This window comes from Amblyraja radiata, chromosome 15 (assembly GCF_010909765.2).
Source record: "Amblyraja radiata isolate CabotCenter1 chromosome 15, sAmbRad1.1.pri, whole genome shotgun sequence".
Lineage (NCBI taxonomy): Eukaryota > Metazoa > Chordata > Chondrichthyes > Rajiformes > Rajidae > Amblyraja > Amblyraja radiata.
The window spans coordinates 4269211-4293949 of NC_045970.1; the positions used below are offsets into that span (position 1 = coordinate 4269211).

The window sequence follows — 24739 nt, forward strand, 5'->3', positions numbered from 1 at the left end:
TTTCCGGCTTCTGGGTCTTCTGAACAGCCTCTCCACCTCCTCAATTTGTATTGTTGATGATGGAGAAGTGGCCAGACTGATGTTGTGCAGCACGGAGGGGGTGGGTAGTGGAAGAGGGCCCAGTCTTTGCAGACTGAAGTCAGGCTGTGAGTAGGTGTGAAGTGTTTATTGGGGAGGGGGTGAGGGGCTCCCAGGGTTTCTGTTTATCGAACCTGCAATAGAACTTGTTCAAGTTGTTGGTCAGCTGACAAGGAGCGGGGGATTTTCCTCTTGTAGCTGGTAATTTCTTGCAAGCCCTTCCACACTGAAGAAGAGTCACTAGCTGAGAACTTGTTCCTCAACTTCTCAGAGTACCTTTCCTTGGCAGCTCTGATTCCTCTTCTCAGCTTGTACTTGGCCTGCCTTTAGAGGTCTGCATCCCCGCTCCTGTAGGCCTCCTCTTTAGACTGGCGGAGTTGTCTGAGTTCTGCTGTAAACCAGGGCTTGTCCTTGTTGAACCAGGTCCGGGTCCTAGTGGGAATGCAACTGTCCTCACAAAAGCTGACATATGATGTCACAGTGTCTGTATACTCATCGAGGTTGCTTCCATGAACACATTCCAGTCATAATCTCGAAGAACAGCACGGAACTATGCCTGTTACTTGGAAAACTATTTGTCCATGAGTTATTATCACATAAACTACAACATTGCAATCGTTAAGCATTAAATAGATTTGTCATGCAACATTTTTAAACAGGTTTATTGTTAAAGGTCATAAAGTCACAGTGTCATAGAATCAAACAACACAGAAACAGGTCCTTTGGCCCAATTTCTTCATGCCAACCAAGATGCCACATCTAAGCCAGTTGCATTTGCACATGTTTGGCCCATATCCCTCTAACCCTTTCCTATCCATTTACCTGTCCAAGAGCCGTTTACATGCTCAAATATCTGGTTTTGATCCTGACTACGGGTGTTGTCTGTGTGGAGTTTGTGCATTTTCCCTGTGACCACGTGGGTTTTCTCTGGGTGCTCGGGTTTCCTCCTACATTTTAAAGATGTGCAGGCAATTAGGTTAATTGGCTCCTGTAAAGGATGCTGCGTAGGATGTGAAAGTGGGATAAGAAAGCACCAGTGTACGGTCGATCAATGGTTGGCACGGACCCAGTGGGCCGAACGGCCTGTTTGTTACCTCGTTGTATCTCTAAACCAAACAAGGACCTGCCTCAACAACCTCCTCTGGCAGCGCATTCCTTATATCCACTACCCTCTGATCGAAAAAGTTGCCCCTCAGGTATTACCAATGATTGCGTTTATTGAGGTGGTGATGAAGGGGATTAATGAGGTTAGGACAGTGAGTATTTTAGCAGATGGATTTTAGTAAGGCTTTTGATAAAGTCCCCCATGGTGGGCTGATCCAGAAGATTAAGATGCATGGGATTAATATTGACTTGGTTGTGTGGATTCAGATCTGTCTTACTCATAGAAGAAGGTTGTGGTGGAAAAACAATACTCAGGCTAGAGGTCTGTGACCAGTGGAATTCTGTGGTGATCTGTGCTGGGACTGCTGCTGTTTGTCATATATATAAATGACTTGAATGTAATCATAGATGGTTGGTGAGTAACTTTGGAGCTGATTGCTGGGGAGAAGGCAGGCACGGGTTATTGATTGGGGACGATCAGCCATGAGCACACTGAATGGTGGTGCTGGCTCGAAGGGCCGAATGACCTCCTCCTGCACCTATTTTCTAAGTTTCTAAAATTGGTTGGCAGACAGGAAACAAAGAGTAGGGATTAACGGGTCCCTTTCAGAATGGCAGGCATTGACTAGTGGGGTACCGCAATGCTCGATGCTGGGACCGCAGCTATTTACAATATACATCAATGATTTAGATGAAGGGATTCAAAGTAACATTCGCAAATTTGCAGATGACACAAAGCTAGGTGGCAGTGTGAACTATGAGGAGGATGCTATGAGGATGCAGGGTGACTTGGACAGGTTGGGTGAGTGGGCAGATGCATGGCAGATGCAGTTTAATGTGGTTAAATGTGAATTTATCCACTTTGGTAGCAAAAACAGGAAGGCAGATTATTATCTGAATGGTGACAAGTTGGGAAAAGGGGAAGTACAAAGAGATCTGGGGGTCCTTGTTCATTTACCTTTATGCATGCAAATACTAATGATCATGCCCATCTCTTCTCCCCTTCATTGTCTATCTTTCACATCACCCTTCTAAGAGTGAACATTAACGTAATTTCTGAGAATCAGTCAAACCACACTACAAATATACACTTTAGTTTTATTTTGCGTAGAGTTACGGCATGAAAACAGGACCTTCAGCCCACCGAGAACTCCAATCACCTGTTCACACCAGTTCTATGTTATTCCACTTTCTCATCCACTCATTATCGGGCCAATTTTACAGAGGCCAATTAGCCTATAAGCCCAAACATCGCCTGGTGCACTCAGAGAAACCTTACATAGTCACAGGGAGAATGTGCAAACTCCACACAGACAGTAACCAAGGCCAGGATCGAACCCTGGTCTCTGGCGTTGTGAGAAAATGGCTCTACCAGCTGGGACACTATGCCACCCTTAAAACACTTGTTTTTCCAAATATCTTTTACAATGGCTCCAGTCTTCAGACATAAGAAATAGGAGAACCATAATTTTTCTATTATTCAATATCAGGGTTTAAACCTCATCTCATACCCAATTTTGCCTTGACCCCTGATGATGATGAAAAAAAGAGTCTCCTCAATCATTAATATATTCAGTGTCCATGTGTAGGAAGGAACTGCAGATGCTGGTTTAAACCGAAGAGCTGGAGTAACTCAGCGGGACAGAGAGCATCTCTGGAGAAAAGGAATAGGTGACGTTTCAGGTTTGCACAGGATTATAGATCTCACTTTATCATTTTATAAACATAACTAACAGTGAGAGTGCATGCTTACCTGGTTCCAGTTACCCGTTTGTAATTATCTTTGGAATAAAGAGCCAAGACACTGACTCCTGAGCCTATGTTGACCAGCAGCATAGGGTAAGGGTTATCCAAGCAGTATGGCTTTTTCTGGCACTGCTCAAAGTCAGTGGATTTTTCAAAGTAGTAGCACTCAGACAGACCATTGTATCCAACGGAATCAATGTAGAGCAGACCTTGGATCAAACAGTCCAATTCATCCAGTTTGAGAAGCTGCAAATCAGCCATCTAGAAAACAGCAAATTCCTGTGTGATTACCATGCTCAACCAAACGTCAAACTCAAGTGGTGAAATACACAGAAGATAGACATAAAAATCCAGAGTAACTCAGCGGTACAGACACCATCTTTGAAGAAAAGGAATAGGTGACGTTTCGGGGCAAGACATTTCTTCTCGGATTCTTCTCAACTAAGCCAGTACATATTTTTTTTAAATAATAACAGAAAATGCTGGTGCATTAGGCCGGGCCTCATATGTGGGGACAGAAACAGTTAAATGGGCTGGTCGCATCTCGGGAGAGAAGGAATGGGTGACGTTTCAGTCTGAAGAAGGGTCTCGACCCAAAACGTCACCCATTTCTTCTCTCCCGAGATGCTGCCTGTCCCGCTGAATTACTCCAGCATTTTCTATCTACCAACCATGAGGAGAAGTTGTAAAAAAGGTTATCATTGAATGAACGGGAAGAGCCAGAATGTGAAGCCCAGACAAAGGAGTGTGGGAGTTGTGAAAAACAGAGCAGGAAACCAAGCCCAGCAGATTTGTGTGGAGCTTATACGTTCTTCATATGACTGTGTGGGCTTTCTTCGGGGGCTCCTGTTTCCGCCCATATTCCAAAGACATACAGATTTATAGGTGGACACAAAATGCTGGAGCACAAAATGCGAGACAGGCAGCATCTCTGGAGAGAAGGAATGGGTGACGTTTTGGGTCAAGACCCTTCTTCAGACTGAAGAAGAGTCTTGACCCGAAACGTCAATCAGTCTGAAGAAGGGACTCGACCAGGAACATCACCCATACCTTCTATCGAGAGATGCTGCCTGGCCCGCAGAGTTATTCCTGCATTTTGTGTCTACCTTCGATTAAAACCAGCATCTGCAGTTCTTTCCTACAGATTGGTAGGTTGATTGACTTCTGTAAATTGGCCCTAGCATGTATGGTGCAAAAGTGGGGATAACAGAACTAGTGTACTGGTAATCGGTGGTCCGTGCGGACTTGATGGGCTGAAGGGCCTGTTTCTACGCCTTATTTCAACACTAAACAGGTCCGAATAGGAATTTTCTCTTCTCCCAGGGTGGTGGGGGGGGGGGAGGGGGAACAAAAACACAGGCTGAGCCAATATAACAAATGAATGCCCGATGCAGACAGAAACCAAGTTGACGACAAGAACAAAAGTACAAGGCGGTAAGCTGCAGCCTGCAGGAATGGCAGATGCTGTATCTCATTGGATTGGGCCTCACTGTAACAGTTCAGGAGGCCACACGTCGATACGTCAGAGTGGGAATTAAAGTTGCAGGCTGCAATTAGTTCAGGGCCGTCACAGTAAACTGAGGGCAGATGCTCCGCAGAGCAGTCACCCTATCTGCGTTGCTTTTTCCAATGTAAAGGATCACAGTGTGAACACCCAATGTATACCACTAGATTGGACGAAATACAAGTGGACTTCCAGTCCCTTCACCTGGAAACTATTTGGGCAGGGATGGTGGGAAGGGAAGAGATGAAAGCATCACTTGCAATTGCAGAGGAAATTGCCATTCGGCGAGTAATTCATAGCAATGGATGAGGCGACCAAGGAGTTGAAAAAGGAATGAGTTCTGCAGAGTGCTTAAATGGGAAGAGGCAGAAAGGTGACTGGTGAAGGAAGCAGAGATGGCAGAGAAATATCTGTGGAATCCCCGGGATGACGGGACTGTCATATGAGGAAAGATTTGAAAGACTAGGCTTGTATTCACTGGAGTTTAGAAGGATGAGAGGATTTCTTATAGAAACGTATAAAATTATAGAAGAACTGGACAAGCTAGATGCAGGAAAAATGTTCCCAATGTTGGGGGAGTCCAGAAGCCACAGTCCAAGAATAAAGGGGAGGCCATTTAAAACTGAGATGAGAAAAAAACTTTTACACCCAGAGAGTTGTCAATTTGTCGAATTCTCTGCCACAGTAGAGGCCAATTCACCGGATGAATTTAAAAGAGAGTTAGATAGAGCTCTGGGGGCTAGCAGAATCAAGGGATATGGGGAGAAGGAAGGAACAGGGTACTGATTGTGGATTGTCAGACATGATCACAATGAATGGCGGTGCTGGCCCGAAGGGCCGAATGGCCTCATCCTGCACCTATTGTCTATGTTTCTATGAATGCAAATTGTGGCGGTGTGTTTGACGAGGACCATGCAAACTGACCCTCACCTTCCACCCCACCAGAGGGCGATGTAGACATTGTCTGAAGAAGGGTATCGACCCAAAGCGTCACCCACTCCTTCTCTCCTGAGATGCTGTCTGTCCCGCTGAGTTATTCCTGCATTTTGTGTCTATCTTTCTGTCTACGCTGACTTTAGCAAGGTCTTTGACAAGATAACACATTGTCGGCTGATCATGAAGGTTAGATCACATGGAATTCAGGGCGAGCTAGCTAATTCAAGGTCTTAATTGGCTTAATTAGGAGAGAGAGGGTAACAGTAGAATGTCGTTGTTTAGACCAGAGACCTGAAACAAGTGGTGTGCCACAGAGATTGGTGCTGGGACCACTGTTGTTCATTATTCATATTAAGAAATTGGATGAGAATTCTTAATGTAAATAATTTTCTTAATATAAATAATAACAAATAATGCTTTGTGTGTGTGGTGGGGAGGGGGGGGGGGGGCGCAGAGGAACAACTTCAGGACTGTTTGGAGTCTGTAGACTGGGCAATGTTCAGGAACTCGGCAATGGACCTGAATGAATACGCCACAGTCGTTACAGACTTCATAAAGAAATGTGTGGAGGACTGCATGCCAACAAAAACCTTCCGAGTGTTTACTACCCAGAAACCCTGGATGAACCATGAGATCCGCATTCTTCTGAAGACCAGATCCCGGGCATTCAGGTCTGGAGATATAGAGGCGACTATAAGCAGTCCAGATATGACCTTGGTAAGGCCATCAAAAAGGCCAAAAGAGACTTCTGCTCCAAACTGGAGGATCAGACAGATGTTCGGCAGCTGTGGCAGGGCTTGAATGCAATCACCTCCTACAAGGCGAAATCAGGAGGCAGCGCAAATGTCAGCGAAGCATCACTCCATCACTCAATGCGTTTTACGCACACACTTTGATAGGGAGAATACTGATGCGTCTTCCCGAGCCTCCATTCGCCGTGACGGTATTTCGGTCACAGTCACATAGGCCGACGTCAGAAGATCCTTCAGAGGGGTTAACCCTCGGAAAGCACCTGGACCTGATGGTATACCCGGGCGTGTTCTGAAAACCTGTGCGGACCAACTGGCTGGAGTTTTTACGGACATTTTCAACCTCTCACTTCTGAGGTCTGAGGTTCCCACCTGCTTTAAAAGGGCATCAATACTACTGGTGCCCAAGAAGAGTAAGGTGACGTGCCTCAATGACTATCGACCAGTGGCACTAACGCCAGTGGTGATGAAGTGCTTCGAGAGGTTGATCATGGTGCATATCAACTCCTACCTCGAGAAAAACCTGGACCCACTGCAGTTCGCATACTGCCACAACAGATCAACGGTGAATGCGATCTCACTGGCTCTCCACTCCGCACTGGACCACTTGGACAACAAAAACTCATATGTCAGGCTGTTATTCATTGATTACAGCTCGGCCTTTAAAACCATCATCCCCTCCAAGCTGGTTACGAAGCTCTCAGATCTGGGTCTCTGCGCATCGCTCTGCAATTGGATCCTCGATTTCCTCATTCACAGACCACTGTCTGTCCGTATTGGTGGAAATGTGTCATCCTCGATAACAATCAGCACGGGAGCACCTCAAGGCTGCGTGCTCAGCCCCCTGCTGTACTCACTCTATACTCATGACTGCGTAGCCGGACATAGTGCGAACTCCATCATCAAGTTCGCTGACGACACCACTGTTGTGGGACATATCACTGATGGGGACGAGTCAGAGTATAGAAGTGAGATCGACCGATTGACCAAATGGTGCCAGCACAATAGCCTGGCTCTCAACACCAGCAAAACCAAGGAACTGATTGTGGACTTCGGAAGGGGTAGGATGGGGACCCACAGTCCCGTTATATCAATGGGTCGATGGTAGAAAGGGTCAAGAACTTCAAATTCCTGGGCGTGCATATTTCCGAAGATCGCTCCTGGTCCCAGAACACTGATGCAATCATAAAGAAAGCACATCAGCGCCTCTACTTCCTGAGAAGATTACGGAGAGTCGGTATGTCGAGGAGGACTCTCTCAAACTTCTACATGTGCACAGTAGAGAGCATGCTGACCAGTTGCATCGTGGTTTGGTACGGCAACTTGAGTGTCCAGGAGTGGAAAAGGCTGCAAAAAGTTGTAAACACCGCCCAGTCCATCATCGACTCGGTTCTCCCCACCATCGAGGGGATCTATCGCAGTCGCTGCCTCAAGAAGGCTGCCAACATCATCAAGGACCCACACCATCCTGGCCACACACTCATCTCTCTGCTGCCATCAGGTAGAGGTACAGGAGCCTGAAATCTGCAACATCCAGGTTCAGGAACAGCTGCTTCCCCACAGCCATCAGACTATTAAGCACAACTTCAAACAAACTCTGAACTATAACAGCCTATTGCACTTTATCTGTTTATTTATGTGCGTATATATATATATATATATATATATATATATATTCTATGGTATATGGACACACTGATCTGATCTGTATTTATGCCTATAATATTCTGTTGTGCTGCAGCAAACAAGAATTTCATTGTCCTATCTGGGACACATGACAATAAACACTCTTGTGTTGCCTTGTCTTGAGAATGTAAGTGCCATGATTCATTAGTTTGCAGATGAAAACTGGTGTTACAGTTGAACAGTGTAGAAGGTTTTCTAAGATGGCAAGCGCATCTTGATCAACTGGGCCAACGCTCCATGGAACGGCAGATGCCGTTTAATTCAGATAAATGCTAGGTGTTGCATTCTGGCAAGATTAACTAGGGCAGGACTTGTACAATAAATGGTAGAGCCCTGCGGAGTGTTGTAGGATATGGAGACAAAGGGGTGTAGGTACAATTACAATTTTTGAGGGCTGCATAATTGTACAGCAATAGAGTTGCTGCCTTACAGAGCCAGAGACCCAGACTTCATCCTGACTATAGGTGCTGTCTGTGCCGTTTTTGTACATTCTCCCAGTGACCGCATGGGTTTTCTCCGGCTGTACCGGTTTCCTCCCACATTCCAAGGACGTGTAGATTTGTAGGCTAATTGGTTGCTGTAAATTGTCCCTCGTGTGTAGGATACGGGTGATCGCTGGATGGCGTGGAATTGATGGGCCAATGAGCCTATTTCCACGTTGTATCTCTACAACTAAATCCTAAACTAAAAGATACTTGGAAATGTACACAGATAAGAAAGGTTTGGAGGGATATGGGGCAGGTGCAGGCAAGTGAAAATAGCTCGGTTAACAAACTTAGTCGGCATGGACGAGTTGGGCCGAAAGACCTATTTCCCTGCTGTATAAGTCTGTGACGATGTTACCCCTGTTCTGTCTTTGAGGAGGAGGTACAGGAAGTGAATGAGATGCAGTCTGGGGCTGCACTAACAATTTTGATTTCCATGTATACAGTTGAATGCCGGATATGAGCTGCCAGTGGAGGTAGATAAGGCAGATACACCATTCAAAACACATTTGGGCAGGTACATAGATAGGAAAGGTTTAGCAGGATATGGGCCAAACGCAGGCAGGTGGGACAGGTGTAGATGGGACATCTTGGTTGGGATAGGCAAGTTGGGCCAAAATGTCTGTTTCCACGCTGTGTGACCATGAGAAACAAATGAACTAATCAAAATATAATTGTTACCTACTGCAATAATTTCCAAACATTTAAGAAAAAATGCATATATACCCTGTGGTCTGGTGGCAACTAGAAAAATATTTGTTCATCATTTTAAATGATTTTGTACCATGACTTCGAATCCCTGTGGCAATAATGGTACTATAGAATGATAGCGTGACGAGGCATAAATGTTTTAGATCCGTTCTGTCTCAGGATTTGTTCTGTCATATACGATCTAAACCTTTAAGTTTAACGTTCGAGTTTGTACCGTGACCTGCGTGGGTTTTCTCCGAGAACTTCAGTCTCCTTGCACATACAGGTTTGTTTGTGGCTTTATATAAATGTAAATTGTCTCCAGTGTGTGTAGGATAGTGTTAATGTGCAGGGATCGTTGGTCGGTGCGGAAGGGCCTGTTTCTGAGCTGTTTGCTGGCAGGTTCAAAATTAGAAATCATGATAGTTTTGAGAAAGGATGCAAGATCCATGGGTTACCGGAATGGAAAGGTGGAATGATGGCAGATAAAAAAACAGGCAGGACAATAACAGGCAGAAAGAAAGTGTGGCTTAAACGGCAGGAGATTTTACGATGATGTAGAAGATCTTGGAACAAAGTCAAAGAGAAATTTAAATATGGGAATTTAAGCGGGAAAAAAACATGAAAAATAAAACAGATACGTCAAGATAGTGCTGCGATTGTAATTCTGAGCTTTGGATCGTGAGAATTTTAGATCTCGGGAAGGGCAAACAGGAAAGCCTTGCATCAGGCAAACATTTACATAGAAGCATAGAAAATAGGTGCAGGAGTAGGCCATTCGGCCCTTTGAGCCTGCACCTTTCAATATGATCATGGCTGATCATCCAACTCAGTATCCCATCCCTGCCTTCTCTCCATACCCCCTGATCCCTTTAGCCACAAGGGCCACATCTAACTCCCTCTTAAATATAGCCAATGAACTGGCCTCAACTACCTTCTGTGGCAGAGAATTCCACAGATTCACGACTCTCTGTGTAAAAAATGTAAAAAAGTCTAATTGTTGGGCAAGGGATAAAATTGGTGCATTGTTCATACTAGTACTTATACATACTTATACTAGTACTTATACATACTCGGTCCACTAGTATAAATTACCTTTCTGAAGTCATCCTCGAATTTGTAGGCCCCGCCTCCTGTGGCACACATAGTAGTGTGTAAACTGGAAAAGTTTTTGTCTCTGCCCATTTGGATGAACTTGGGCATGGAATGTGTTGGAAAGCGGATGAAATGCAAGTTCCCTTTGCGTCCACACATGAGCAGATTGGTCAGCTCCAGGTGCACGTCGCGAATCCCTGTATTTCCATAAGCTACGTTAGATGTTAGATACTTCCTAATGCTCTTCAGATTCTCCACCTCCTCCTGCTCTTCTTCAGTTGTGATGTCTTTTGGCTCAAAATATACAAGTTTGACAAGAGTTCCACCAATATCCATTCCAAACCAAGGGAATGCTAAGAGGAAAAAAATATGAATCTTTGTTAACTATTTATTATTGTTTAACTTATGCAACAATAGTTGACGTACCAAAATCCAGACAATTTCAAATCTAAAATGAGGAGGTATAATATGAAACAACTTTCTTTCCTCAGCTATCAGAAGAGCAAATACAAATGCTCATGATACAACTGCGTTAGCTTAAAAAAATACCAGGGTGACCATCATAACACACAAAGGACCTCTTCATACAAAGGGTGGTGGGTGTACGGAACAAGCTGGCAGAGGTAGTTGAGGCTGGGACTATCCCAACATTTAAGAAACAGTTAGACAGGTACATGAGTAGGACAGGTTTGGAGGGATATGGACCAAATGCGGGCAGGTGGGACTAGTGTAGCTGGGACATGTTGGCCGGTGTGGGCAACTTGGGCCAAAGGGCCCGTTTCCACACTGTATCACTCTATGACTCTATGACACAAGACTAAATTCCTCAGAACTAGGCACAAAGAGGCCTAGCAAGTTACATACAAAGCAATAAACACATCATAACAGCCAGACTAATTTGACCTCTTAAAACCATGATATCTTTGGTGCCCAAGTTTGGAAAATAAAACATTGAATTGCAAGCTTTCATCAAAATAAAGCAGTGGAGATGCACAGGGATCTGTGCTCGTTCCTGTTTTTGTGGTATATATATAAACAACCTGGACGTAAATGTACAACGATTAATAAGTTTGAAGCCAACACCAACATTAATGGAGTTTGAGACAGTGAGGGGGGTTGCCAAAGTTACAGTGGACATATAGATAGATTATATACTCATGCCTTTACATTACCAGAAACATTAGCTGAATCAACTATTACACTTATACCAAAAAAAGATAAATATCTAGAAGAACCAGGTTCATATAGAGCTATAGCACTCTTAAATACAGATCAGAAAATACTAGCAAAGACTTTAGCGAGAAGACTGAGTAAATATGTTAGTAAACTAATAAATCCGGATCAAATAGGGTTTATACCTAAAAGATACTCAGCTAATAATTTGAGGCGCTTGTTTAATATAATGTATTCACAAAAAACTGAAGAAGCAGATGTATCAATTATTTCATTGGACGCAGAAAAGGCATTTGATCAAGTAGAATGGCAATATATGTATAAAGTATTGCAAAAATTTAACATGGGAGAGAATTTCATGTCATGGGTAAAATTATTATATGACAAGCCAACAGCCAGAATACTGACTAACAATATGTTATCTTTAAAATTTCATTTATCAAGAGGCAATAGACAGGGGTGTGCATTATCACCAGAGCTATTCGCCCTTGTCATAGAGCCTTTAGCAGAAAATATAAGAAGCCATCCGAATATCCGGGGATATAATACCAAAGATTCAAATAATAAAATTTCACTATACGCAGACGACGTATTATTATACATTACAAACTCGCAAGTTAGTATACCAAATATACTAAATTTAATAGAGGATTTTGGCTCCTTTTCAGGATATAGAATAAACTGGAATAAAAGTGAAATTATGACGTTAAAACCCCAAGATTCGACACCTGTTAAAATTTCCATTTAAAAGTGCAACAGAATATCCGCCACTTGTGATAAATGTCTAGCCCAAAAGGCAACTATAACACACTCCTTAGTTTCCTGCATAAAACTTTATAGATTTTGGAATGATATTTTTGAAATATTTACAAAATTATTCAAGACAAGAATGGAACCTAATACTGAAATGATTATATTTGGCGTAATGGAAGATGGGAATAAATTGAACACATCTCAAAATCTATTCCTTAACTATGGTTTAATAATAGCAAAAAAATTAATTCTTAAATTTTGGAAGGGTACATCAATACCAACGCTTAAAATGTGGATTGCAAGTATGTTGGACACAGCTCATCTTGAGGAAATGCGATTCCTCCTAATGGATAAATCAGACCAATTCATAACGAGTTGGTCTCCATTCGTCGTTTTTTTGGAATCATATGGTGCAACACAATTGTAAAAAATAACTGTTTCAGGACTGGACGAGGGTTGGTCAAGATTATAAATAATGATCTCCTTTTCTTTTTTATTTTATTTTCTTTTCTCTATTCTCTCTCTCAACTTTCTTCATTTACTCGTTTTCTTTTTTCACACACTATATATTTCACATCTTTCTATCCTTTACTATCTAACTTCTTTTTCTTATTCTAATCTTTTTTCAGTGTAACAAAAAAAAAAAAAAGAAGTTGTAAAAAAGTGCAACAGAAAAATTTAAGTATTTGGGTATCCAAATTACTAGAAAATATAAATCACTATTTAATGCAAATTTTATGCCTTTACTAACTAAATTGAATGCGTCGATTAAATTCTGGAAAACCCTACCGGTGTCTTTAATAGGTAGAATAAATGCTATAAAAATGATTTTTCTACCACAAATATTATATCTATTTCAATCAGTACCAATATACTTACCAGAAAATGTCTTAAAAAAATTAGACTCCAAAATTACAAACTTCATATGGGACTACAGATCGCACAGAATCCAAAGAAAACACCTGTGTAAACCTAAAGAATCTGGGGGACTGACAGTTCCGAACTTTTTATACTACTATTGGGCAGTACATATTAAAAACATGATTTTTTGGTTGGACAGCTCTGCCCAACAGGTAGAATGGATAAGAATGGAGAAAGAGGATTGTTCTCCTTTTAATATAGAAGCGATCCTCCGACAACACAATATATAAGACAAACCCAATTATCCACAATACAATTCGAATTTGGAAACAAATAAGACTAACGTTAAAATTAAGAAACTTATCGCTTTTATCTCCAATAATAAATAATACCTCATTTAAACCATCTCTCACTGACAAAACGTATACCTATTCGGAAAGATTAGGAATTAAAAAGATTGGAGACTTGTATGAAATGGGAACATTTTTATTATTTCAACAATTACAATTAAAATACAACTGGAAAAATAACCAATACTTTAAATACCTTCAAAGAGATTATTTGAAAAAACATATACAAGGATATCAAAGTCTAACTCTAGATTTATTAGATGAAGCAATGAATATTAAGGCATATTCATGCAATTTAATATCATACTTATATAATATAATTTTAAATATAGAATCACCACCGACAGAGGCAATCAGAGCAGATTGGGAACGAGAACTACAGATAAAAATTTCGAAGAAACATGGGAAAAATACCTGATATACAGTGGCTTGCAAAAGTTTTCATACCCCTTGAACTTTTCCACATTTTGTCACGTTACAACCACAAACGTAAATGTATTTTATTGGGATTTCATGTGATAGACCAACACAAAGTGGTGCATAATTGTGAAGTGGAAGGAAAATAATACATGGTTTTCAAATTTTTTTACAAATAAAAAACTGAAAAATGTGGCGTGCAAAAGTATTCAGCACCCCTGAGTCAATACTTTGTAGAACAACCTTTCGCTGCAATTACAGCTGCAAGTCTTTTGGGGTATGTCTCTACCAGCTTTGCACATCTAGATACTGAAATTTTTGCCCATTCTTCTTTGCAAAATAGCTCAATCTCAGTCAGATTGGATGGAGAGCGTCTGTGAACAGCAATTTTCAAGTCTTGCCAGAGATTCTCAATTGGATTTAGGTCTGGACTTTGACTGGGCCATATCCAACACATGAATATGCTTTGATCTAAACCATTCCATTGTAGCTCTGGCTGTATGTTTAGGGTCGTTGTCCTGCTGGAAGGTGAACCTCCGCCCCAGTCTCAAGTCTTTTGCAGACACTAACAGGTTTTCTTCCAAGATTGCCCTGTATTTGGCTCCATCCATCTTCCCATCAACTCTGACCAGCTTCCCTGTCCCTGCTGAAGAAAAGCATCCCCACAGCACGATGCTGCCACCACCATGTTTCACAGTGGGGATGGTGTGTTCAGGGTGATGTGCAGTGTTAGTTTTCCGCCACACATAGCGTTTTGCATTTAGGCCAAAAACTTCAATTTTGGTCTCATCTGACCAGAGCACCTTCCTCCACATGTTTGCTGTGTTCCCCACATGGCTTGTGGCAAACTGCAAACGGGACTTCTTATGGCTTTTTTTCAACAATGGCTTTCTTCTTGCCACTCTTCCATGAAGGCCTGATTTGTGGAGTGCACGACTAATAGTTGTCCTGTGGACAGATTCTCCCACCTGAGCTGTGGATCTCTGCAGCTCCTCCAGAGTTACCATGGGCCTCTTGGCTGCTTCTCTGATTAATGCTCTCCTTGCCCGGCCTGTCAGTTTAGGTGGACGGCCATGTAGGTTTGCAGTTGTGCCATACTCTTTCCATTTTCGGATGATGGATTGAACAGTGCTCCGTGAGATGTTCAAAGCTTGGGATATTTTTTTATAACCTAACCCTGCTTTAAACTTCTCCACAACTTTATCCCTGACCTGTCTGGTGTGTTCCTTGGGCTTCATGATGCTGTTTGTTCACTAATGTTCTCTAATAAACCTCTGAGGCCTTCACAGAACAGCTGTATTTATACTGAGATTAGATTACACACAAGTGGACTCTATTTACTAATTAGGTGACTTCTGAAGGCAATTGGTTGCAATGGATTTTATTTAGGGGTATCAGAGTAAAGGGGGCTGAATACTTTTGCACGCCACACTTTTCAGTTTTTTATTTGTAAAAAAATTTGAAAACCATGTATCATTTTCCTTCCACTTCACAATTATGCGCCACTTTGTGTTGGTCTATCACATAAAATCCCAATAAAATACATTTACGTTTGTGGTTGTAACGTGACAAAATGTGGAAATGTTCAAGGGGTATGAATACTTTTGCAAGCCACTGTATATACATAAATGTTCGATTAATGCAAAACATAATTTAAATCAATTTAAAATGTTACATAGATTATACTACCCGAAAACAAGATTGAATAAAATCTATCCAAATATCTCCCCCATCTGTGATAAATGCTTATCTGAGAATGCCACTATAACACACTCTTTAGTTTCCTGTATAAAACTTTACACATTTTGGAATGAAATTTTTGAAATTTTTACAAAACTATTTAATAGAAGACTTGAACCTAATACAGAAATGATTATCTTTCGATCAATGGAAGAAGGGAATAAGCTAAATACGTTTCAAAAATCTCTACTTAATTATGGTTTAATAACGGCAAAAAAACTCATACCTAAATTTTGGGAAAATGCGCCAACACCAACGCTCAAAATGTGGATTTCAAATATGTCGGAAACGGCATATCTGGAAGAAATGCGACTCCTTATAGCAGGTAAAGCAGACCAATTCTTATTGATTTGGTCTCCTTTTATCGACTTCTTACAAGCATATGGTGCAACACAACCATAGAAATAAAATGTTTCAGAATCAGGTGACGAGTGGCCTGGAACATAAAATAGATATATCGCTTTCAATCTCCTTTTTCCTTTTTTTCTTTTTTTTTCTTTTCTCTTTTTTGTCTCTTTCTCTTTCTACTTCTTCTTCTTTCTTCCTTCTTCTTTCGGACTATCTTTCTATTTCACGCACCACTTATGTCAATCTCCTCATTTCTACTCTTTTCTTCCTTACTCCTGTTTAAAATAAAATTAAAAAATTTAAATAAAAAAATTAAAATAAAAAAGAGGTAATAATGGGGCATTTGGATAGCAGTAAAAGGATTAGTCCAAGTCTACATGGATTTATGAAAGGGAAATCACGCTTGACTAATCTTCTGGAATTTTTTGAGGATGTGACAAGTAAAATGGATGAAGGAGTGCCAGTGGATGTAGTGTATCTAGACTTTCAGAAAGCCTTTGATAAAGTCCCACACGGGAGACTAGTGACAACATTTAGAGCACATGGTATTGGGGGTAGGGTGTTGACATGGATAGAAAATTGGTTAGCAAAGAGTAGGAGTGAACGGGTCCTTTTCAGAATGGCAGGCAGTGGCGAGTGGAGTGCCGCAAGGCTCGGTGGCCGCAACTGTTTACCTTATATATTAATGATTTGGAAGAGGAAAAAAGGTGCAACACTAGCAAGTTTGCGGATGACACAAAGCTGGGTGGCAGTGTGAACTGTGAAGAGGATGTTAGGAGGTTGCAGGGTGACCTGGACAGGTTGAGTGAGTGGGCAGATGCGTGGCAGATGCAGTATAATATAGATAAATGTGAGGTTATCCACTTTGGCGGCAAAAATAATGGGGGAAGATTATTATCTCAATGGAATTAGGCTAGGCAAGGGGGAGGTGCAGCAAGACCTGGGCGTCCTTGTACATCAGTCACTGAAAGTTGGCGTGCAGGTACAGCAGGCAGTGAAGAAAGCTAATGGAATGTTGGCCTTCATAACAAGAGGATTTCAGTATAGGAGTAAAGAGGTTCTTCTGCAGTTGTATAGGGCTCTGGTGAGACCACATCTGGAGTATTGTGTCCAGTTTTGGTCTCCAACTTTGAGGAAGGACATCCTTGTGATTGAGGCAGTGCAGCGTAGGTTCACGAGATTGATCCCTGGGATGGCGGGACTGTCATATGAGGAAAGATTGAAAAGACTAGGCTTGTATTCACGGGAGTTTAGAAGGATGAGGGGGATCTTATAGAAACATATAAAATTATAAAAGGACTGTACAAGCTAGATGCAGGAAAAATGTTCCCAATGTTGGGCGAGTCCAGAATCAGGGGCCACAGTCTTAGAATAAAGGGGAAGCCATTTAAGACTGAGGTGAGAAAAAACGTTTTCACCCAGAGAGTTGTGAATTTGTAGAATTCCCTGCCACAGAGGACAGTGGAGGCCAAATCACTGGGTGGATTTAATAGAGAATTAGATAGAGCTCTAAGGGCTAGTGGAATCAAGGGATATGGGGAGAAGGCAGGCACGGGTTATTGATTGTGGACGATCAGCCATGATCACAATGAATGGCGGTGTTGGCTCGAAGGGCCAAATGGCCTCCTCCTGCACCTATTTTCTATGTTTCTATGAGTAGAATTAGGCCATTCAGTCTAATTAGGCCTACAATTAGGCCATCATGTCTACTCTGCCATTCAATCATGGCTGATCTATCTCTCCCTCCTAACCCCATTCCCCTGCCTTCTCCCCATAACCTGACACCCGCACTAATCAACAATCTATCTATCTCTACCTTGACAGAGGAAGAAGATTGGACATCATTGTTTTCCATCACAGTGAGGAATGTGGGGAATCCACTGTGGTGGATGTTTATGTTAACTTTATGTAGTTGTGTGTCTTGCTTTTTTTTAGTATGGCTGTATGGTAATTTGAATTTCATTGTATCTTAATTGGTACATGTGACAAACTGACCTTGAAAAGTATCCACTGACTTGGCCTCCACAACCTTCTGTGAATCCAGATTCACCACCCTCGGAATAAAGAAATTTCTCCTCATCTTCTTCCAAAAAGAACGTCCTTTAATTCGGAGGCTATGACCTCTAGTCCTAGACTCTCCACAAGTGTAAACATCCTCTCCACATCCACTCTATCCAAGCCTTTCACTGTTCTGTATGTTTCAGTGAGGTCCCCCCTCATTATTCTAAACTACAGCGAGTACAGGCCCAGCGCTGAAAAACCCTCATCATATGTTAACCTACTCATTCCTGAGATCTTTCTTGTAAACCTCCTCTGGACCCTCTCCAGAGCCTGCACATCCTTTCTCAGATATGCTGCCCAATATTGCTCACAATATTCCAAATGTGGCCTTACAGAGTCTCAGCATTACATAGAAACATAGACATAGAAACATAGAAAATAGGTGCAGGAGTAGGCCATTCGGCCCTTCGAGCCAGCACCGCCATTCAATATGATCATGGCTGATCATCCAACTCAGTATCCCATCTCTGCCTTCTCTCCATAAGCCACAAGGGCCACATCTAACTCCCTCTTAAATATAGCCAATGAACTGGCCTCAACTACCTTCTGTGGCAGAGAATTCCACAGATTCACCACTCTCTGTGTAAAAAATGATTTTCTCATCTCGGTCCAAAAAGACTTCCCCCTTATCCTTAAACTGTGACCCCTTGTCCTGGACTTCCCCAACATCGGGAATAATCTTCCTGCATCTAGCCTGTCCAACCCCTTAAGAATGTTGTAAGTTTCTATAAGATCCCCCCTCAATCTTCTAAATTCTAGCGTGTACAAGCCGAGTCTACCCAGTCTTTCTTCATATGAAAGTCCTGACATCCCAGGAATCAGTCTGGTGAACCTTCTCTGTACTCCCTCTATGGCAAGAATGTCTTTCCTCAGATTAGGAGACCAAAACCGTACGCAATACTCCAGGTGTGGTCTCACCAAGACCCTGTACAACTGCAGTAGAACCTCCCTGCTCTTATACTCAAATCCTTTTGCTATGAATGCTAACATACTATTTGCTTTCTTCACTGCCTGCTGCACCTGCATTCCTACTTTCAATGACTGGTGTACAATGACACCCAGGTCTCGTTGCATCTCCCCTTTTCCTAATCGGCCACCATTCAGATATGTCTACTTTCCTGTTTTTGCCACCAAAGTGGATAACCTCACATTTATCCACATTATACTGCATCTGCCATGCATTTGCCCACTCACCCAACCTATCCAAGTCACCTTGCAGCCTCCTAGCATCCTCCTCACAGCTAACACTGCCCCCCAGCTTCGTGTCATTGGAGATGTTGCATTCAATTCGCTCATCCAGATCATTAATATATATTGTAAATAGCTGGGGTCCCAGCACTGAGCCTTGCGGTACCCCACTAGTCACTGCCTGCCATTCTGAAAAGGACCCGTTTACTCCTACTCTTTGTTTTACATCTCTGCTTGTGTGTACAAGTCCTCTTGAAATAAATGTTAACATTGAGTTCGACTTGCCGATTCGACTGATTTGACTTGCAGATTAACCTTTTTGGGAATCCTGCTCCAACACAACCAGTCGCTTTGTACTAGAAAACAAGCATTATATTGAAGCACACTCTATATGCTGTCTATTGGTATGCTACTTGATTCATTCTTCTTTGTCAATAGCTTTTACTTTCACAAGGACTATCATTTCCCATGTGCATTATGATTTCATAATAGCTGTTTTGTGGACACATGCCCAGTCAAATCATTTTAACTTGGGTTGGTGCAGTCCTTATCTGTAAACAAGGACAATTATTTTTTTGATTAGAACCAGTCAAGTCAGTTTACTGCCAAACCGTTGAAATCCGTCCCATAGCAAGAAAGATGCATTTACCACATTAATCATTAACAATGGAAGATGCAACATGAGCGAGCGTATGGAACGGTGGATAACACAAGCACCACAAATTGACTTCCTCAGCAGCAATTCCTCAACAGGGCAGCAGACCTAAAGGAACACTGCTGCCTGCAAACTCCTTTCCAAGTTAGAAAACATCCCCCTATGGAAATGTAATACCATTGCTACTTCGTCGAGAAGTCACTGTACCTTAATTGGTTAAGTGACAATAACCGCAAACTTGAATCAAAATCCTGGAATTTCCCAAAGGCTCTGTGGAAACGCCATCAACCAGGGCTGCCAACATTGGGTGAGAGTCGAGAGTAAGAAATCGGGGGGGGGGGTGGGGGGGAGTGTAGCGACCAAGCCTGAGGGAGGGAGGGTATGGGAGGGGGGTGGCCCCCCTCCAAAGGTAGGGAGCTTTTACATTTTTCAGCTTGAAATTGTGCAATTTGGTGCATACTGTAGCGAGTCTTTTAACTTACACTTGAATGCACCATTTATGCTATAAATTGGATTAGGTATGAATAAAGTTAGGCTAAATTACATTCGTAATTACATTCCACAGTAGAATCTGGTTGAGTAACTATAGTAGGGTGGAGATTATTCCATGCTTTAATTGTGCGGGGGAAGAACAAATTGCTGTACACATCTGTCTTGGTAGCTGGAATCTCAAATTGGATCGAATGCCCTCATCTGCTCCTAATTGGTTTGGGTTTGGTGTAGGTCTTGTAATCTATGTCGAGCTGACCATTTAACATTTTGTAAAAACAGGTCAAACAGTTTGGTGACACTCGTTTCTCTCTCATAGGTGTTAGTAACAAATCGAGCTGCCTGTCTTTGGACACGTTCGATGGAAGAAATGTTTTTATTTGTGTATGGGTTCCATGTTGCAACTGCGTAGTCCAAATGAGGTCTAACGAGGGTGAAGTATAGCTTCTCCGTGACAGAAGTTGAACAATGATGAAAGTTGTGCCTCAGAAAATTTAGGACACCTGTTGCTTTCACCGTTGCATGATGAGTCTGACCATTCCAACGTAGATCATTCTGCAATTTGATGCCAAGATACTTGGTTTGTTTGGATTCTTCAAGGGTGGCATGTTGTGAAATGCGTGAGTCTCAAGCTCAATGGGTCAGAGTTGGCAGCCCTGCATCACCTCAGGCACTGCAGCAATGCAAAGGAGGGCAGGATTACATACCATCAGGACCACCAAAATGGTAGAAAACACCAGCAATCCATGAATGAAAGTACAGTACTCCTGCTTTGAGGAGACGGATAGTGGCTAATGAGAACATAGAAACATAGAAAATAGGGGCAGGAGTAGGCCATTCGGCCCTTCGAGTTGGCAGCCCTGCACCACCATTCAATATGATCATGGCTGATCATCCAACTCAGTATCCTGTGCCTGCCTTCTCTCCATACCCCCTGATCAACCTTAGCCATAAGGGCCACATCTAACTCTCTCTTAAATATAGCCAATGAACTGGCCTCAACTACCTTCTGTGGCAGAGAGTTCCACAGATTCACCACTCTCTGTGTGAAAAATGTTTTTCTCATCTCGGTCCTAAAACACTTCCCCCTTATCCTTAAACTGTGACCCCTGGTTCTGGACTTCCCCAACATCGGGAACAATCTTCCTGCATCTAGCCTGTCCAACCCCTTAAGAATTTTATAAGTTTCTATAAGACCCCCCCTCAATCTTCTAAATTCTAGCGAGTACAAGCCGAGTCTAACCAGTCTTTCTTCATATGAAAGTCCTGACATCCCAGGAATCAGTCTGGTGAACCTTCTCTGTACTCCCTCTAAGACAAGAATGTCTTTCCTCAGATTAGGAGAACCAAAACTGTACGCAATACTCCAGGTGTGGTCTCACCAAGACCCTGTACAACTGCAGTAGAACCTCCCTGCTCCTATACTCAATCCTTTTGCTATGAATGCTAACATACCATTCGCTTTCTTCACTGCCTGCTGCACCTGCATGCCTACTTTCAATGACTGGTGTACCATGGCACCCAGGTCTCCCCTTTTCCTAATCGGCCTCTATAGGAAGTATAGCCATGTGATTCATGATAACCGTGGCGCAGCGGTAGAGTTGCTGCCTTACAGCGCCAGAGATCCAGGTTCGATCCTGACCACGGGCGCTGTCTGAACGGCGTTTGGACGTTCTTCTGGTGACCTGCGTGGGTTTTCCCCAGGTTTTCCAGTTTCCTCCCACACTCCAGACATACAGGCTTGTAGGATAATTGGCCGGTAGATTATAAATTGTTCCTTAATAGTGCTAATGTGCGGGGATCGCTGGTCAGTGACTCAGTGGGCCGAAGGGCCTGTTTCCACGCAGTATCTCTAAACTAAACTGGGCTGCATGACAGAAAGGGGCAGTACATAAATAGTTGTGGTGTAGCAACAAATAGGGACAAGGCAGGTAAAAAGTCAAAACAGTATAGATAAATTGCTAATATAATTCACATTAAATGGTTATGATCTAACTGCTGTAATAGATAATAATAATAATAATGGATGGGATTTATATAGCGCCTTTCTAATACTCAAGGCGCTTTACATCGCATTATTCATTCACTCCTCAGTCACACTCGGTGGTGGTAAGCTACTTCTGTAGCCACAGCTGCCCTGGGGCAGACTGACGGAAGCGTGGCTGCCAATCTGCGCCTACGGCCCCTCCGACCACCACCAATCAATCACACACATTCACACACAGGCAAAGGTGGGTGAAGTGTCTTGCCCAAGGACACAACGACAGTGTGTACTCCAAGCGGGATTCGAACCGGCCACCTTCCGGTTGCCAGCCGAACACTTAGCCCATTGTGCCATCTGTCGTCCCACATGAGAGACAAGACTCAACCGAATATTCTGGATACCTGACTTTTCATAGGGATAGACAAAATGGAAAAGTAGAATGGGCTGTTCTTTGAACAAGGAAGGCATTGAGACAGTAGTAAGAAATGATCTTGCCACAAGAGGGAAGAGTGAATCAACACAGCTGGTGATAAGTAATGGCAAATAAATCATTGCTGGGAATGGTCTCCAGGTTTAACAGTAACTGAGCTGTCAGAGAGCGTGGCAGCAGGGTGGGACAGCGGTAGAGTTGCTGCCTTACAGTGCCAGACACGGGTTCAATCCTGACTACGGGTGCTTGCCTATACGGAGATCGTACGTTCTCCCCATGACCTGGGTGCTCCGGTTGCCTCCAACACGCCAAAGGCGTACAGGTTACTAGGTTAATTGGCTTGGTAAGATTGTAATTTGTCCCGAGTGTGTAGGGTAGTGCTAGTGTGCAGCGATTGCTGGTCAGCTTGGACACTGTGGGCCGAAGGGGCTAATTCCACGCTGTATGTCCAAACTAAAAAGTAATAAAGGAATAATGGGAATCGTAACAAGATTAAAACAATAATTCCCTTTGATTCTTTTGCAATCCACCCACACACTCGGGGCAACGTATGATGGTCAGTTGACCTATTAGCCAGCGTGTCTTTGAGACATGGGAGGAAATCAGAGTACTTAGGGGAAGCTCACGCTGTCACAGAGAGATCCTGCAAACTCCACACAGGCTGCACTAAAGGTCAGAATAAAACCAGATCACAGAGGTTGTGAGCCATGATAGGGGGAAAAATTTAATAGGAACCTGACAGGTAACTTTTCTGTTACAAAAAGGGAGGTGGGTGTATGGAACAAGCTGCTGGAGGAGGTAGTTGAGGCTGGGACTATTGCAACAGTTAACATTTAGACAGGTGCATGGCAGTGACGTGCGGTGAGGTCAGTGACTGGGGAGGCATTGACTAGTATCAGTGGCACGGCCCTCCCTGTATTGATCACCGCGTCTTCCCAGGGAGAGGGGTGGAGCCGGGGCTGCGTGCGGGAAGCACGGAGACTGGAGGGGCGGGAGCGTGAGGGAACGAACCACCTCCCCCTTCTCCATTCCCCCTCACACTCCCCTCCCCCTCCACCCGGGGTAGATCTACCTGAGCCTAGAGTACATGACTCCAGCGCGGGGGGCCCAATTGGGAGCCCTGAGCCTCCAAATTGGCCGCTGCCTCCGAATCAACGAATCAACCTACCAGTCAGCGCCGCCAGCGTGGAATCCAGTGCTGCGCCGCCGCTGCTGAAGGTAGCTACCGTGGAGGGAGAGTGAGGTAGCGTCAATAACGTGGGCTGAGCCTCCGTAATTGTCGCTCACTCTCCCTCTACTGGGCTCAAGACACGTCCCCTTGTGAGGCAGATGTGATCGCTGCCTCCCCTGGTGCTTTTTCATTGCAGTTTTATGACGAGACCGGCGAGCCTAAATTTAATATATTTATACGTGAAATAAGTTACCTGGAATATGGAAGGCGAGAACATGTAATGAAGGGGTTTACAAACATTACATTGGTGACATACAGAGAGTGTACCTTGGCAGGGGGTGGTTTGAGTGGGAAGGGGCGAGTTAACCAGGGAGTTGCGGGGGGGACGGTCTCTGCGTTAAGCGGAAAGGGGTGGAAATGGAAATGTGGCTCGTGTTGGGGTCTCGTTGGAGGTGACGAAAATGGAGGATTATGGAGGTGGATGGTAAGTACTGGGGGATTCTGTCACTCTTGTGACTGGGGGGAGGGGGAGGATGTGCAGAGCTGTGGGGTACCGAGGAGACATGTGTGAGGGCCCATCAATGATGGAAGAGAGGAACTCCCATTACCTAAAGTATCAGGACATCTCGGATGTCCTGTTATGGAACACCCCATCTTGGGCGCAGATGCGATGTGGACGGAGGAATTGGGAGTAGGGGATAGAGTCTTTGCAGGAGGCAGGGTGGGAAGAAGTGTAGCCGAGATTGTTGTGGGAGTCAGTAGATTAAGGAATATTATCTAAATATTTGTTGATGGAAAAATCCTTATGACCCTTCTTCAAGCAGAATTGCCAGAGTGAGACCACAAGCAAACTGGGGGGGGAAAGCACCTCATATTCTGCTTGGGTAGCTTACAACCCATGGGTATCAGTATTGAGTTCTCCAATTTTAGGTTTCAACACAATCCTCCCATACACCCCTTATCTATCCCTATGTCGCACTCAGATGCTCACCGCTATCCTGCGCCCCCCCCCTGCCCCTCCACCACATATCTGGTATTCCAACTCC

General features: G+C 43.4%; 1 protein-coding gene across 2 annotated transcripts in view; it reads right to left on the minus strand.

Moving 5' to 3' along the window:
* The window catches only part of pank1 (pantothenate kinase 1), a 99069-nt gene that overhangs the window by 24448 nt on the left and 49882 nt on the right, over window positions 1–24739 (minus strand). For both annotated transcript variants that reach the window (XM_033033554.1, XM_033033555.1), the window contains 2 exons: window positions 10074–10426; window positions 2936–3189 (listed from right to left, as the gene is read on the minus strand). In XM_033033554.1, coding sequence (XP_032889445.1) covers window positions 2936–3189; window positions 10074–10426 — 607 coding nt within the window. The remainder of the gene's footprint in view (window positions 1–2935; window positions 3190–10073; window positions 10427–24739) is intronic.